At 44.0% G+C, this 12481-nt stretch overlaps 1 protein-coding gene across 2 annotated transcripts in view; it reads right to left on the minus strand.

The window, feature by feature from the left end:
* dip2ba (disco-interacting protein 2 homolog Ba) overlaps positions 1–12398 on the minus strand; it is a 46726-nt gene extending 34328 nt beyond the window's left edge. For both annotated transcript variants that reach the window (XM_053424468.1, XM_053424467.1), the window contains exon 1: positions 12160–12398. In XM_053424468.1, the coding sequence (XP_053280443.1) occupies positions 12160–12244 (85 nt within the window). In that variant the 5' untranslated portion in view covers positions 12245–12398. The remainder of the gene's footprint in view (positions 1–12159) is intronic.
* Positions 12399–12481: the final 83 nt, after the last annotated feature.

Genomic DNA, 12481 nt, shown 5'->3' on the forward strand with positions numbered 1-12481 from the left:
TACGTTACCGTTGATCATCTGTCAATCATCGTATAAAGCCCGCCCTGACAATCTGATTGGCCCGGTCCGGCCATAATTTTTTCCCAATGGAGCGACCCCAGACCGAACTGCCCGACCAAATCTGTTGTGGGCGGGGCTAAATTCGTCTGGCATCCAGGCTATGGCCGCCCCTCAACAGTAGAGATTATCTGTCGCCTAAAGGTATTGGAGGATTAGATAATTGCGTAAAATTATATTCAATTGGGCTTTCACACCAATTCAGGAATTTTTACAACAGATATTTTGACTTCTCACAGAAGTTTAAGTGTCTGCAGTAATTACACCTTTGCTTTAAAAGGTACATTAGTCAATTGCAGGATTTTACTTGCTCTGCTTGCTGACTCATTGTGGATGAAAAAGATTACAATCTGGGTCAAACTACAACCCAAACAAGATATCCGCTTAAAAAAAATGAAGTGCCAAAGAAAAATTATCCATCGTCAAGCATGACGTTTATCTATTCAGACTACAGTGATGCATCAATAGCAACTACACGCAGGCCTAAATAATACGGTTATTAACACTATTAAAATTTATCATTTTATTCGTATCAGGCCAAATCCTAACATACATTATCTCAAGGCATTTTACATGATTTACATAAAATTATAGAGAAACCCAACAGTTTCCACAAATAGAAAGCCATTTGGTGACTGTGGAGAGAAAAAAAAACACTTGTGCCCGTCTGACTCAGCACTCAAACATGTACACTTGTTCACTAGGGAAAAGTCCACTTCCGGAAGTGTCTATGCTAGAGGACGTAGCCACACAGACACGCACCTCGCGTGTGCCCTTGGGCGAGTGTGCGTGTGGTGTTCCTTGAGCCTGAGGGTGCGTGAACGAGCTCTGGAGAAGGCTATCAGTGGACATTTAGGCTAAAAGCATGTTGTAAGTGGAATGTGACCGTCGGGGCTTGCGGACACTTGAATGACACCATACGAGCAATATGGAGGCAGGTTGTATTTTTTCTGTTGTTTTCTTATTACATCTGAAGAAGAGGTCAAATTGTACTTACATTTTAATGAATTCGACTGCAACGCTTTTACCCCTCTCACCCAACCCTCTATCGGCATAGTGGTGAGTAGATAATTAGTGACTTATCATTTTTCTGTGAACTATCCCTTTAAGATCGTTGTTGTGAGGAACAGCAGCTCCATGGTTTGCACATGTGAGTTCTTTGATCACTTCCTCTTCTAGCTCATATATTTTAGCCATGGAGTTGTGAAGACCTGTGACCTGGTCAGTGGGTTGATGCTGTCTTCATTCGGCACACCGTTAAAAAAAAGAGCCAGAGTAGAGACTTAGTTAGACAGAGGCATCCGGCTCAGTGCATGACAGACCAGTGTTGCTGCATTGCCAGGTAACCAGGGTGTACTGAGCAGTGAAAGTGAGTCAAGGGTGTCAGGTTTCAATGTGGCTGGTGTTCAGTTATGCAGTGATCAGTGTGTGAGACAGACCTGGTGTGAGGTTCAACGAGTCCTGGACATCAATTTAACTGGGGGGTTCAGTGGGTGCACAAGACAAAGTATCACTTAACTGGGCCATGTCGAGCCAGGGCACAGACTGCAGGAGAGTTAAGAACCAAAACGATTCAGGAATCAGGCTGCATCCCGGATAATGGAGAATCTTCACATACAGTATATTCTTCTAGATAATAACGGTGCATCACACACTACATGATATTATTACGAATATTTTGCTGCAGCGACACATAACCTGACTTCTCTAATATGACCTGAAAGGAAAGCAAATGTGAACAATATGGCGTGAGATAGGGGCGGAGCAACAACTTGCTCGGATGTAAATTAACGAAGGCAGAAGGGTAAACAAGTCCGAAAGAGTAAATGGTTCAACAGATGCGGTCAACACAAGTTCTCTATTCTTCAGGTGAGATTTTAACTATCAACAGTAGCACGCTAGCTGACGTTAGCCTCAGAATGTTTACTTTCTTGGCAGCACTGTCAGCTGCTCTGGTCTCTCCGTCTCTCTGATTGGCTGCTCGATAAGTACTGCTTTAGTCATCCCGATTTTAAATCCCATATATCAAACATAGCTGAGTTTTGTAGAGGCGGCCCAATGATTCTGCGGCCAGTTCACTAGGTTTAAGAATGACTCTGTAACCCCTCACACTACCAGATAATCTGTGCAGAACATTGGTACAGACAAAGATTCCCGACAGACCTCTCCTCCAACTCCCAGGGAGACCAATCAGGGTTAGATCGGTACGGGAGTCCCTGTAATCTGAGCCCATTTTCAACTGACATTATTTGAGCAAATGATGCTCCTTGTCTGTGCTTAATGTCTCATGGTTAATGGGTTAAAAGAGGACATTAATGGAGAAAGAGGAAGGTTAGCCTGGCAGCGGCGTCATTAAATCAATATTATGAGCTCATAACAAGCAACGAGTTCCCTCTGTGAAACACGCTCATGTTCCACCTCTCTGGACGACCCACAGTCCTGACCTCCCACCACCAACTGCTCACAGTCATTACACAGCTTGTCACCAGGAGAGGAGTTAGTGCCGGCTCTGAAACGTATGGCTCCGAGTCTCTGGGGATGTTCAGCAAGGTGCAGCACCGGAGGAACGTTCAAGAGTGGAATAAACGACAAATGCTTGACAGGCTCTAAAATACACAAACCTTTGTGTCAGCGAAAACATTTCACTTCACATGGAACTGAAGGTGTGAGGTCACATCAGCACTTTAGGACTGCAACCAACAGTTATTTTCTGTTAGTTATATAAAATGTCCCAGCATCATGTCTTCATATTGTTTTGTCATACCAACCTCACCAAAAATATCTTGATATACATATACTGTATATACATACGCATGTGTTCTTTTAATGAACTGAAAAAACTGATTTGCAAAAACACTGTATTTGTCAAGCTGAGTGACTGATACACACCAATCTTAGTCACATGGGACTAATTATTCCAAAATGGCCTGAAGCTGTTTCGAGGAGCCTGTGCTGACAAAACTGAAGGCGTTTTTTAGATTTGTCAAACTGTGTAGAGTCAGACATGACATTCTCACTTTGTGGCAACTGCCTTTTTGGTTTAAGACATCATCTCCCTCCTCAGGTGTCTCAACATATACCAACAACAATGTGCACGAGGTCTTTAAGGTGAGTTTAGTTTGTTTACTTACAGAAAATTCGACTGACGAGAAACAACAATAGTGAAAAGTAAGAGGGGTTTCTTTTCTTAGACCTACAACAAAGGCAAACGTAAGTGTTTACAGCATTTTGCTTTCATCCCTGGTAGTTGAGAAGTGAAACCCATAAGGAGGCAGACATGTGTGACTGCGGCAGCGTTTCCAAACATCTCTGTTCTGCTCATCCAAACTACAATACAGTCCCAGTTTTCAAACTAAACTGGGGCCAGCAGTGTTTCCAAACTCCATGTTAGCCCCCGAAAACAACAGTGATGTGTCTTAGAAGACTAGAGCATAGTAGTGTGGATGTAGGCTAAGTAACGTCATGACATCATTAATGTAGAGCAGGGTCCTTCAACTCATACAAGAGAGTGAGAAATACTGTATGTTGATATTCACGCCACAAAACATTTAAACAGAGTTTTAACAACTTCTGTGATTCAACCGTGTGTCAATATTCACCTCATGCTTACTTTCGATACAATAAACATATAATATGGAAATCAGCACCCGCCTAGAAGCCAGTGTTACTGACAGCCACACCCAGTCTGTGTTTTCATGGCCTTTGTTTCACCTCTTTATCACAGGAGGTGAATTAAAGGGGTCCATGACTACAAGCCAAGCACTCATACAATGTGTTCTGAGGGGCCAAGAGGGGAGATACACATCGGCCTGCTCGGGGGTTTCCTGTAAACTCCTGCTCCATGGGAATTTTTTTATTATCCTTTAGCTGAACACAAGAATTAGAAAGACAACTATTCAAAAGCATGGCACAAGTCCAAAAAGGGACCAAATGACCCAATGTGCGACTGACAGAGGAGGCATTTGACCTTTTGGAAACTTTCATTGTACATATACAGCAATGCTTTACCCCAGAGCTCTGGTTTCCCATCAGCCCTTCCTGTGACGCAGGCCTGCACTTTCATATATAGAAACTGACCAGCTGCTGAAAACATACCCCGTGTTCTCCACACCCACTTCAAAAGGCTGTAATGATCAGCTGTGGCTGATCAACTGAAGAGCCCGAGTGAGTGAAGGAGACAATGAGAGCGAGACAAACAACAGACGACACCAGCAAAATAAAGTTTATGGCTAAATCTGTTGTCATTTCAAAAGGTCAAGTGTCGAAAGAGTCATTCAATCAGAAATCATGTGGAAGCAATTTTTTAAATCACTGTTAATATTCCTCAAAAGATTAACAGAGTCTGTAAGGACGTAGATTTCAGAAATCCCCATTTTGCCTCCAAGTATCAGGGACTGTGTAAAAAAAAAAAGAACCTCATGTTACAAATCAAAAACAAACTGTTTACATTTACAGAGCTACGTCTTGTTTACTCTTCAAACTGCTAAATAGCTAATAGTGAACTTACAATACAAAATACAAATTAGCATTAAAATTTGATGGCTATTTCAAGCCTAGGTTCAATATCACTGTGTCTTTGCATACATAAGCCGTTTTCAGATTTGACCTGCGGGTAAAATCCGAAGAATTGGTTATGGATTTTACGCAGTTTGCCTTCCACACATGCACACCACAGTGGTGCATGTGCATAATTCAGGCGAGAGGAAGTGCAGTCAGGTGCAGCAGACAGAGGCAGGAAGCGATATATGAACTCCTTTGCAGAGATCACGTGACTGATCATGTTAACAGCACCCCCGACACCGTCGTCAGCTCTTGCACCACAGACCCTATGTGTGTTTTGCATTTGTCGCATGTTAAAAGCATCATCAACCCCCCTCCCTTGCTTGTAGTGTATCTAGCGGGGATCCCCTGCTGTGTTCTCAATACGAATATTCCTGAATTTCTACAGACTTTAAACCAGGAGGCCAAGAGAAGAATGTCTGCAGGAACTACGGAGCCTCTCACTTGGATCTCAATTGCAACTCCTCTGGAGTAAATACAGAGTATCTGTCTCCACCAGTGACACAGGGTCGTACAGTATGCTTAAGGGCTCAAAAAGTCAATGTAATGTCATTGTGTAACAGACGCAATTTATATTTCAATGAAAGTTATTCATTTAGCATTAATCATAAATTCTGAGTATAATATGGTTATTTGTAAAGATAACTGCTACTCTTTGGAAAGCAGGCTGTCTCTTGTTTGTTAGCAAGCATGGTCAGCAGAATCTGTCGCGCCATATGTGTGAGCTTAACACAACTACATGCCAGTGGCCAGAAATATCTGCGTGCATGTGATTAACTTCTGATTATAATCTAAACAACTGTTCATCATGAGAAGTTACTCGTACTTTATGAAACTGGGGGGGGGGGGGGGGGGGGAACTCAGTCATTTTATGCCTTAAATGTTCATTCAAAGAGACTTTGAATTGTGTGTTTTAATGTGGACTACATCAGAGACATTTTTCAGAAAGCAATTCTCCACTCCATGAAAAAACCTTCAGCACATTATTCTGCTGATAAGGTTTAAAGGCTGAACCTTGGTATTCCTGTTGGATCAGTGGATTTGACTGTGGCATTCGTGTCATATCCAAATACCCCCCCCCAAACGTTATCTCTTAAATATATAAAGCAACATTACAAGCTCTTTGTCCATGATACCATACAGACAGACAGGCAGAAAAATAAACTACTCAAGTGTTAAGACCGGCTTCCTCACATCAAAAAACTCACTGACACTGCTAACAACTGGATTTGATCTGTAATGGGATGGAAATCAATCGGCATTTACTCCCGGGTTAAAAGGCTCCAGCTCCGAATGGCAGTGATGGAAACATGACACCTGGTTGAACACACTACTTTGGAGACAGCGAGGTGAGAGCACGCCCTCTATTGTCGGTGCTTTTGTGACGTCGAACATGATGCACCGGGATAGTAAAGAAGTCGATAGCCTTTTTTCCGCGTGTCTACCCACGTTTAAAAAAGAAATCACACACTTTATGATTCCCCTTGTTGTTGAAATATGTACGAACATTAATGGTTTGGAAGTGTGCCATTCAACAAAGTAACACAGGCAAACGTACACCGGTGGATCTGCTTTTTTTTTTGCTCCACTGACACTGAAAGAGTCTCAAAACTGAAAGCATTATAGGTCGAAGGAAGTCAAGTAATTTGCAGGCAACATACAACAAAAAACAACCCCTTGGTGTGAGGCTTTACCAATTAGCACACCCATAGTAACTTTCTCCATGGGTCAGGGAGCAGGCTGATTGGCCTGTGGAGGGCAGATCTCAACAGGTCATGGTATTTCACACACAACCCATGGGCGCAACAGTGACCCAAATGTAGCCCGCCACCCAGCTGCTTGAATATGGAAGTGTTTGCCACAGGCTGCTGTCTACTAGCCGACAACGTTAGCCTCAGCAAGAAAACACACAGGCACACACAAACACAATTAGGACCGACTCCTTGGGAAGCAGTGGAGGGTGGCCTCCACTGCAATAATGGTGGAGCTTTTGTGTGAAAGAGATTCTTGTTTTCTCCTCCTCAGGCATGAAAGTGAATTTGTCTTGCCAGCCAGGTCTATTTATATTCACAAGAGCATTCTTCAGCATTAGCAGTCACATGGCCTGCCGGGCAGTTGATATAACCAGGCGATAGATTGGAGGGACGCTGCATGTGCTCTCAGTCTACACCCCCCAAAAAACTGCAACACACCTTGATATCTGCATCTCGACCACGGACTTCATCATCTAGCCTGTGAGGCATGAATCAGAGTGCATTAGTCAACATTGTCTATTGTGTCATAGCCCGACCTGAATAAATGACTGCAGGCCACGGAAGCAGTGGGTGGGGAGATTGGGCAACTCAACGTCAGAGACACGGTTCACCGTCCAGGTGAGATAACGGGTTGGTCAATTTGTGAATGAAGGTTGGTGTTGTATCATGACTGCGAGAAACGGTCTGATATGTCAAAATCCCCATTCATTCTTCCCTTGTGATGAGTCATGGTTGGAATCACACCTATTGAGACAGTTAACAGCCCAGTGAGACTGTAGGCTGAAACCGGTTCTCTCCCTTTGACGTGGATGGATGTGCCCCGGAGAGAACACGCCTAATTGCAGTGACTCACAAACCTGCAATAAGACAGGATGCGGGCTTGTAAACATGCAATGTTTCTAAATACTCTTAGCGTGGCATGAGATACACAAGTGGGTTACATGTCACATCGATGAGTGAATTCCAATGTTAAATGTGATGTGAAGTTTCATTCATTGATTGTCAGGAACTTCTCAATGAACCCGCCTCCCAAAACAGGAAGGGAGAGCACAGGGTCAGACACAGAAAAGCATCATTTTAGCGAGAGACTCTTGCTCAAGGGAACTTAAGCAGTGTTCATGCTTCAACCAAGCTCCTTCGTGCCAATAACGGTACATGCACCGTACAATTCATTCATGGCTTCTATTTGTCATTTCAGACTTCTACAGCACTGCGACTGGGAATTGGTCATTTATAAGCTTCAGACAGTAGATATAATGACCACATTACGTTATCATTATTGCAATTTATGTTGTCTATGTTAATGGTCTCAAGGAAATTACAAATTAAAAGGCAGAAATGTGATTGTGACTAAGGATTTTCCACTTTTAAGTTGAAGGTGTGCACAGTCACAATTTTCTATACTGAACTGATGACATTAAAAAGGATATTTACTAATATTGTTAATTTCTGCCATATTGCCCAGTACTATTTGACAACACATATGAGATAATTACACAACTTAAGCATGTTTTACTAGAGAAAAGATTGTAGATGTACATAATTTGAGACATGAAAAGTTGGATATCAGTATATCTCCTGGCACTGATTTAAAGGGAGAAGATTGGATGTCTTTTCCAATGCGTGCCTCAGTGTCTTCCTCGGTAGGATAAAGAAAGTCACGCTCACCGGCCACGCACACCAACACACCCACACCTCTCTGTGAGGGTGTCCTGGTATTTAATGAGAGCATGTGAATAATTCAGCCTACAACAGGCCTGGAGGAGAAAAAGGGACTGTAGCCATCATTAACTATTCAGAAACAGTATCATGCCACAAGCACACACACATGCATGTCCACAAATGTTGTATACATACAAAAGGAATACCTTCGCCAAGAGTACTCCACCATCTGCTTGGGCCTAGAGCCTTGGCCCTGAAGTTCCACAGATGATGATTTGTGGCTTAAGGATTCTGGCCACAGGAAACATTACATTATGTCTGAGGATTATTCTACCAAATATCTGAGCAGAAAACCGGGGGTTGATCTGACAACTATTTGGACAACTATCAAAACTGATTCAAATCCATCTAGAAGTGGTTGAGAAAAACTTCAGATAGGGCTGTGAAATACGTCTTTTTTTAGTTATTTATCATCCCTCTTTGTAGTCACACTGCTACAAAATGTTCATGTTTAAGTATTATGGACAAACTCAGGACAGACACTTTGTCAAAGTACATACAATTTTAGGAAATTATAGCACAGTGTTCAAGAAAAACACGAGAAAGTAATTTGAGATAATCATCACTTTTTCACATGTCGTTTGGAACACTTACGTAGAGTGCAACAGGAATCGGTCTATAATTACAATATGTTAGCTTTGGCTGAATTCACTGTTTTCACTGCAAACATCACTCAATCTCCTCAGTAGGCAAATTAAAATATTGCTGTTGTATTACTCAACAATATAAATTTAGATTTTCAACCACATTTCTAGAGCTCCTAACAAAGCAACCAACAGTCAACTGTGAAATGATTCACAGAGTTCAGCTCAACAATCAGTGTGAGTCCTTATTCCTCTTTAAACACGCGTGTGTAGACATCAAACTCTGGAGCTCAGCACCACATGAGCTCGAGTTTAAGGAAGTGTCATCACATGTCTGTCACCTGTCTCAAAATAAGTATTTGGACCAACTACTGCTAAAAAAAAAATCTCAATTTACTTTGTATCACATTCATAAGAAAATACAGATTATAATACAGTCACTTATAGGTCAGGCGCAAGGATGGTTGAGAGAGAAATAATCCATATTAACACTTCCATCCTCTGCTGAGGTCCGAACGAACCCAGCCTGCTTCTGCTCCATCTGAATGGTGGCTGGCTGGTTCAATTCATGACTGGCCTTAAAAGGAAGCAACTGGCAATAGTACGGACTGATCAGAGATGCAACCATTGGGTAACACTGCATCTTCATATGCACACAAGCATGTGCGCCCCATGCATAGGAAATGACTCCTGAGTTGAAAAACTTAGAAGCAGACATGGAGCAAGTGCCAGTGATTTAAAGCTCTGTCTTAATGTCAGAAAAGCACACTGGTCTGGCCGACCAGCTGCTGACGGATGAATATCTCATCTCTGTGGAATTTTGCCTGTCAGCAACACTGGATGTGTGGAAAACTCACTTGACAGAAGGAAGGCAATGTCAACCAGGTAGGCTAGTTCCAGGGAAGAGCCGGACATGACCTTTTACCCCTGGCCCAGCTGAAAATTGACAGGGTGAGGGGGTGAGCTACTCCCAGCAGAGATAAACAAATTCAACACACGTCATCCTCTCAAGTATGACCAGTCACCAGCCCCTCCCGTCCCTTCCCTTCCCTTCCTATGGAGGCAGCTCATTCCAACTTGCACACAAAGACTGGGTTCAGCTGAATGGCCTAAATGGCAGCAGAGCTCCTGGCCACGGCAGCTCAGACCGGATGAATGGTCCTCATTGTGTGCCCATGGTCACAGGGGGCTAGAAGAAATGGGTTGTTTTTTAAGAGGCCATTTGGCAGGCCTGTGTTCTTATCCGAGCAACGTAGGAGCAGGCATTTTCACTTGGTTCAGAGGAGGGGTTGTTGTGGGCTCAGCCTATTAGGCGATGACATGCCTCATGCATCAAGTCAGAATGGGACAGGAATACTTGAGAGCTGAGATTTGAAAAGCACTGAATTCACATGATATGTTGTCTTGCAATTAAAATGCAGGGGAGCCACAATGAGTAAACATGGGCAGCTAATGTGAATTCAGTTGTGTGTTGCATTGAAATTTGTAGTGTGATCCATTTCTCACGAGCACTTGCACGCAACCAAACACAGTCTTCAAAACCTGTTTAACAAAAGAGAAAGTCTCAAGTCTGTGCAAGTTTGTCGTGCATAGTATTTTTTTATATTTTACGACCCAATCTCAATATAGATTGTGACATGAAAGAGTTTGTTGATGGACGAAACAACAAAAAAGATCAGTTTCCAGCTGCTGCAACAAATTCCACTCCCGATATATCAAAACATTTCATCAAAGTGAAGCAGAAATCATATAAAATTGGATAATGCCACGAAAGCAATCTTGATCATTGATCTATGACATTGCCCATAGCACAACCAGAGATGGTCAAGGAATAGTGCCTCAGTGCACATATCCATCCATCATCCATACCGCTTATCCTTTTAAGGGTCGTTGAGCTGCAGCCAATTCCATGGGCGAGAGGTGGGGTACACGATAGACAAGTCGCCAGCATATCACAGTGCCAACATACAGACCCACATTCACTTACAGACAATTTAGTGTCTCTATTGACCCTAACCCCAATCTGCATGGCTTCGGTCTGTGGGAGGAAGCCAGAGTACCCGGAGGAAACACAAGCAGACACGGGGCCGATGATGCAAACTCCACAAAGAAAGACCCCGAGATTTAAACCAAGAACCTCCTTGCTGTACAGACAAGTTCTAAGCGGACAAATGTCCATCTTAGCTTTGATTAACCTGAGATATAACTTTGGTAAATCACCCGTTATGTAAAGTATATACCATCCAGACTTTATTGATAACAACATCCAAAACCACTAGTATAGCGTTAACAGGTTAACACGCTAAATACTGGTTGATTTACATCTGAATAACCTATTAACCTTGAGGGTCAGTCAGCAGAACCACATTGTCAAGATATTTCAGACAACAATACTGCCTCTCATGGCCTTATCCCTTGTAATGATCACAATAATCAACCGACACTGAGCGATCAATGCTCAGAACGACTGGGTTCAGTCCCCCTGCAGCTGATGAACAGGGACACTGTCCTTCCTAAGGATGTGAGACAGACAGCTGCTCTTGGGGGGGGGGGGGGGGTCATTTGAATATGCTTTGGATTAAACATACCACAAATGTGTCAAATTCAACAAACAGACACATGCATCAACTGCAGCGTCCGCACGTGAGGAAACTTGATCACCCGACAAAGATCTCGCAGAAAACTGAGGCGACGGTAGAGCAGCCCGGGATAACCTATAATTCCAGTAATAGCAGGTTTACACAGGCGTAATAAGTGCACATGTTGTTGATCGCTCCCGTGAACATCACTGAGGTCATATATCATGTTTGGGAATCACGGGCAGTCACTCGTAACAGACTGTGTCTCCACACAACACAAGATCATGACTGCAGGCCTTGTCATTGCACCTCAACAACAGTCCCAGTGACTCACAGTTTCCCCTGCAATAAAACATGTTTCACTTCAGCTGAAACCTCAGCACCAGTGTCAGGTATGAGACACATGTGCTGTGAACGGAAGTGATGATGATAAGGGAAGAAGATGACAGAGAGGGGGAGGGGGGGGGACAGGGGGTCAAGCAAACCGATGGCCAGACCTTGCCTGAGGCCATCATCGAACTGTCTGTCGAACAGGGCAGACAGGGCTGGAGGAGGAAGGGAGGGAGGCTGGAGGACGTTAGCTCCACAAACACGTCTTTAAATCTCCCGTTCTGCTCTAAACGAGCCGCGGAGAGTTTAGACATTAAATAAACACAGGAGAGAGGTCGGGCGGCTTTTCTCCTCCTCCAGCACAATGCTGCTCGTCATGCCCTGCTGGCTAACATCCTGTATTAGCACAGAAAGAGCTAGGTGGCTCAGCCTGACGGGAGCTCCCATTCAATGTAGCACACAGACAGAGGAGGAGAAACAAAGGTTTAGTGTCTGAAACACAGACATGTTGATAGTGTGCTGGTGAGCCCCTCGCCGCCCTGAGGCAGGCAGCCCCCTCCCCGGCTCCGTTACCTTCAGACAGCTCCAGGTCCAACTCCGCCAACTGGTCCCTAACCTCCTTCGGCAGGGCGGATAGATCCACGCCGCGGTCTGCCATGACTTCAGCCGGGGAACACGAGCGCGGTGTGGTCGAGGGGGAAGCGGAGGGTGGCGTCTGGAACGAAAACTGCTAAAAAAAACAAAGCGCCGTCCCTCAAGACATGAGACAAGCATCCGAGTGGGAGAGACAGTCCATCCGCGCGACCGACCGCTCCGCCATCATGGAAGAAACTCACCAGCGGCAACCAGCGGTCACGTGACCGCGCTCACCTCCGCCTGTGCGTGAATTCACCGC

This window comes from Pleuronectes platessa, chromosome 6 (genome assembly GCF_947347685.1).
Source record: "Pleuronectes platessa chromosome 6, fPlePla1.1, whole genome shotgun sequence".
NCBI lineage: Eukaryota > Metazoa > Chordata > Actinopteri > Pleuronectiformes > Pleuronectidae > Pleuronectes > Pleuronectes platessa.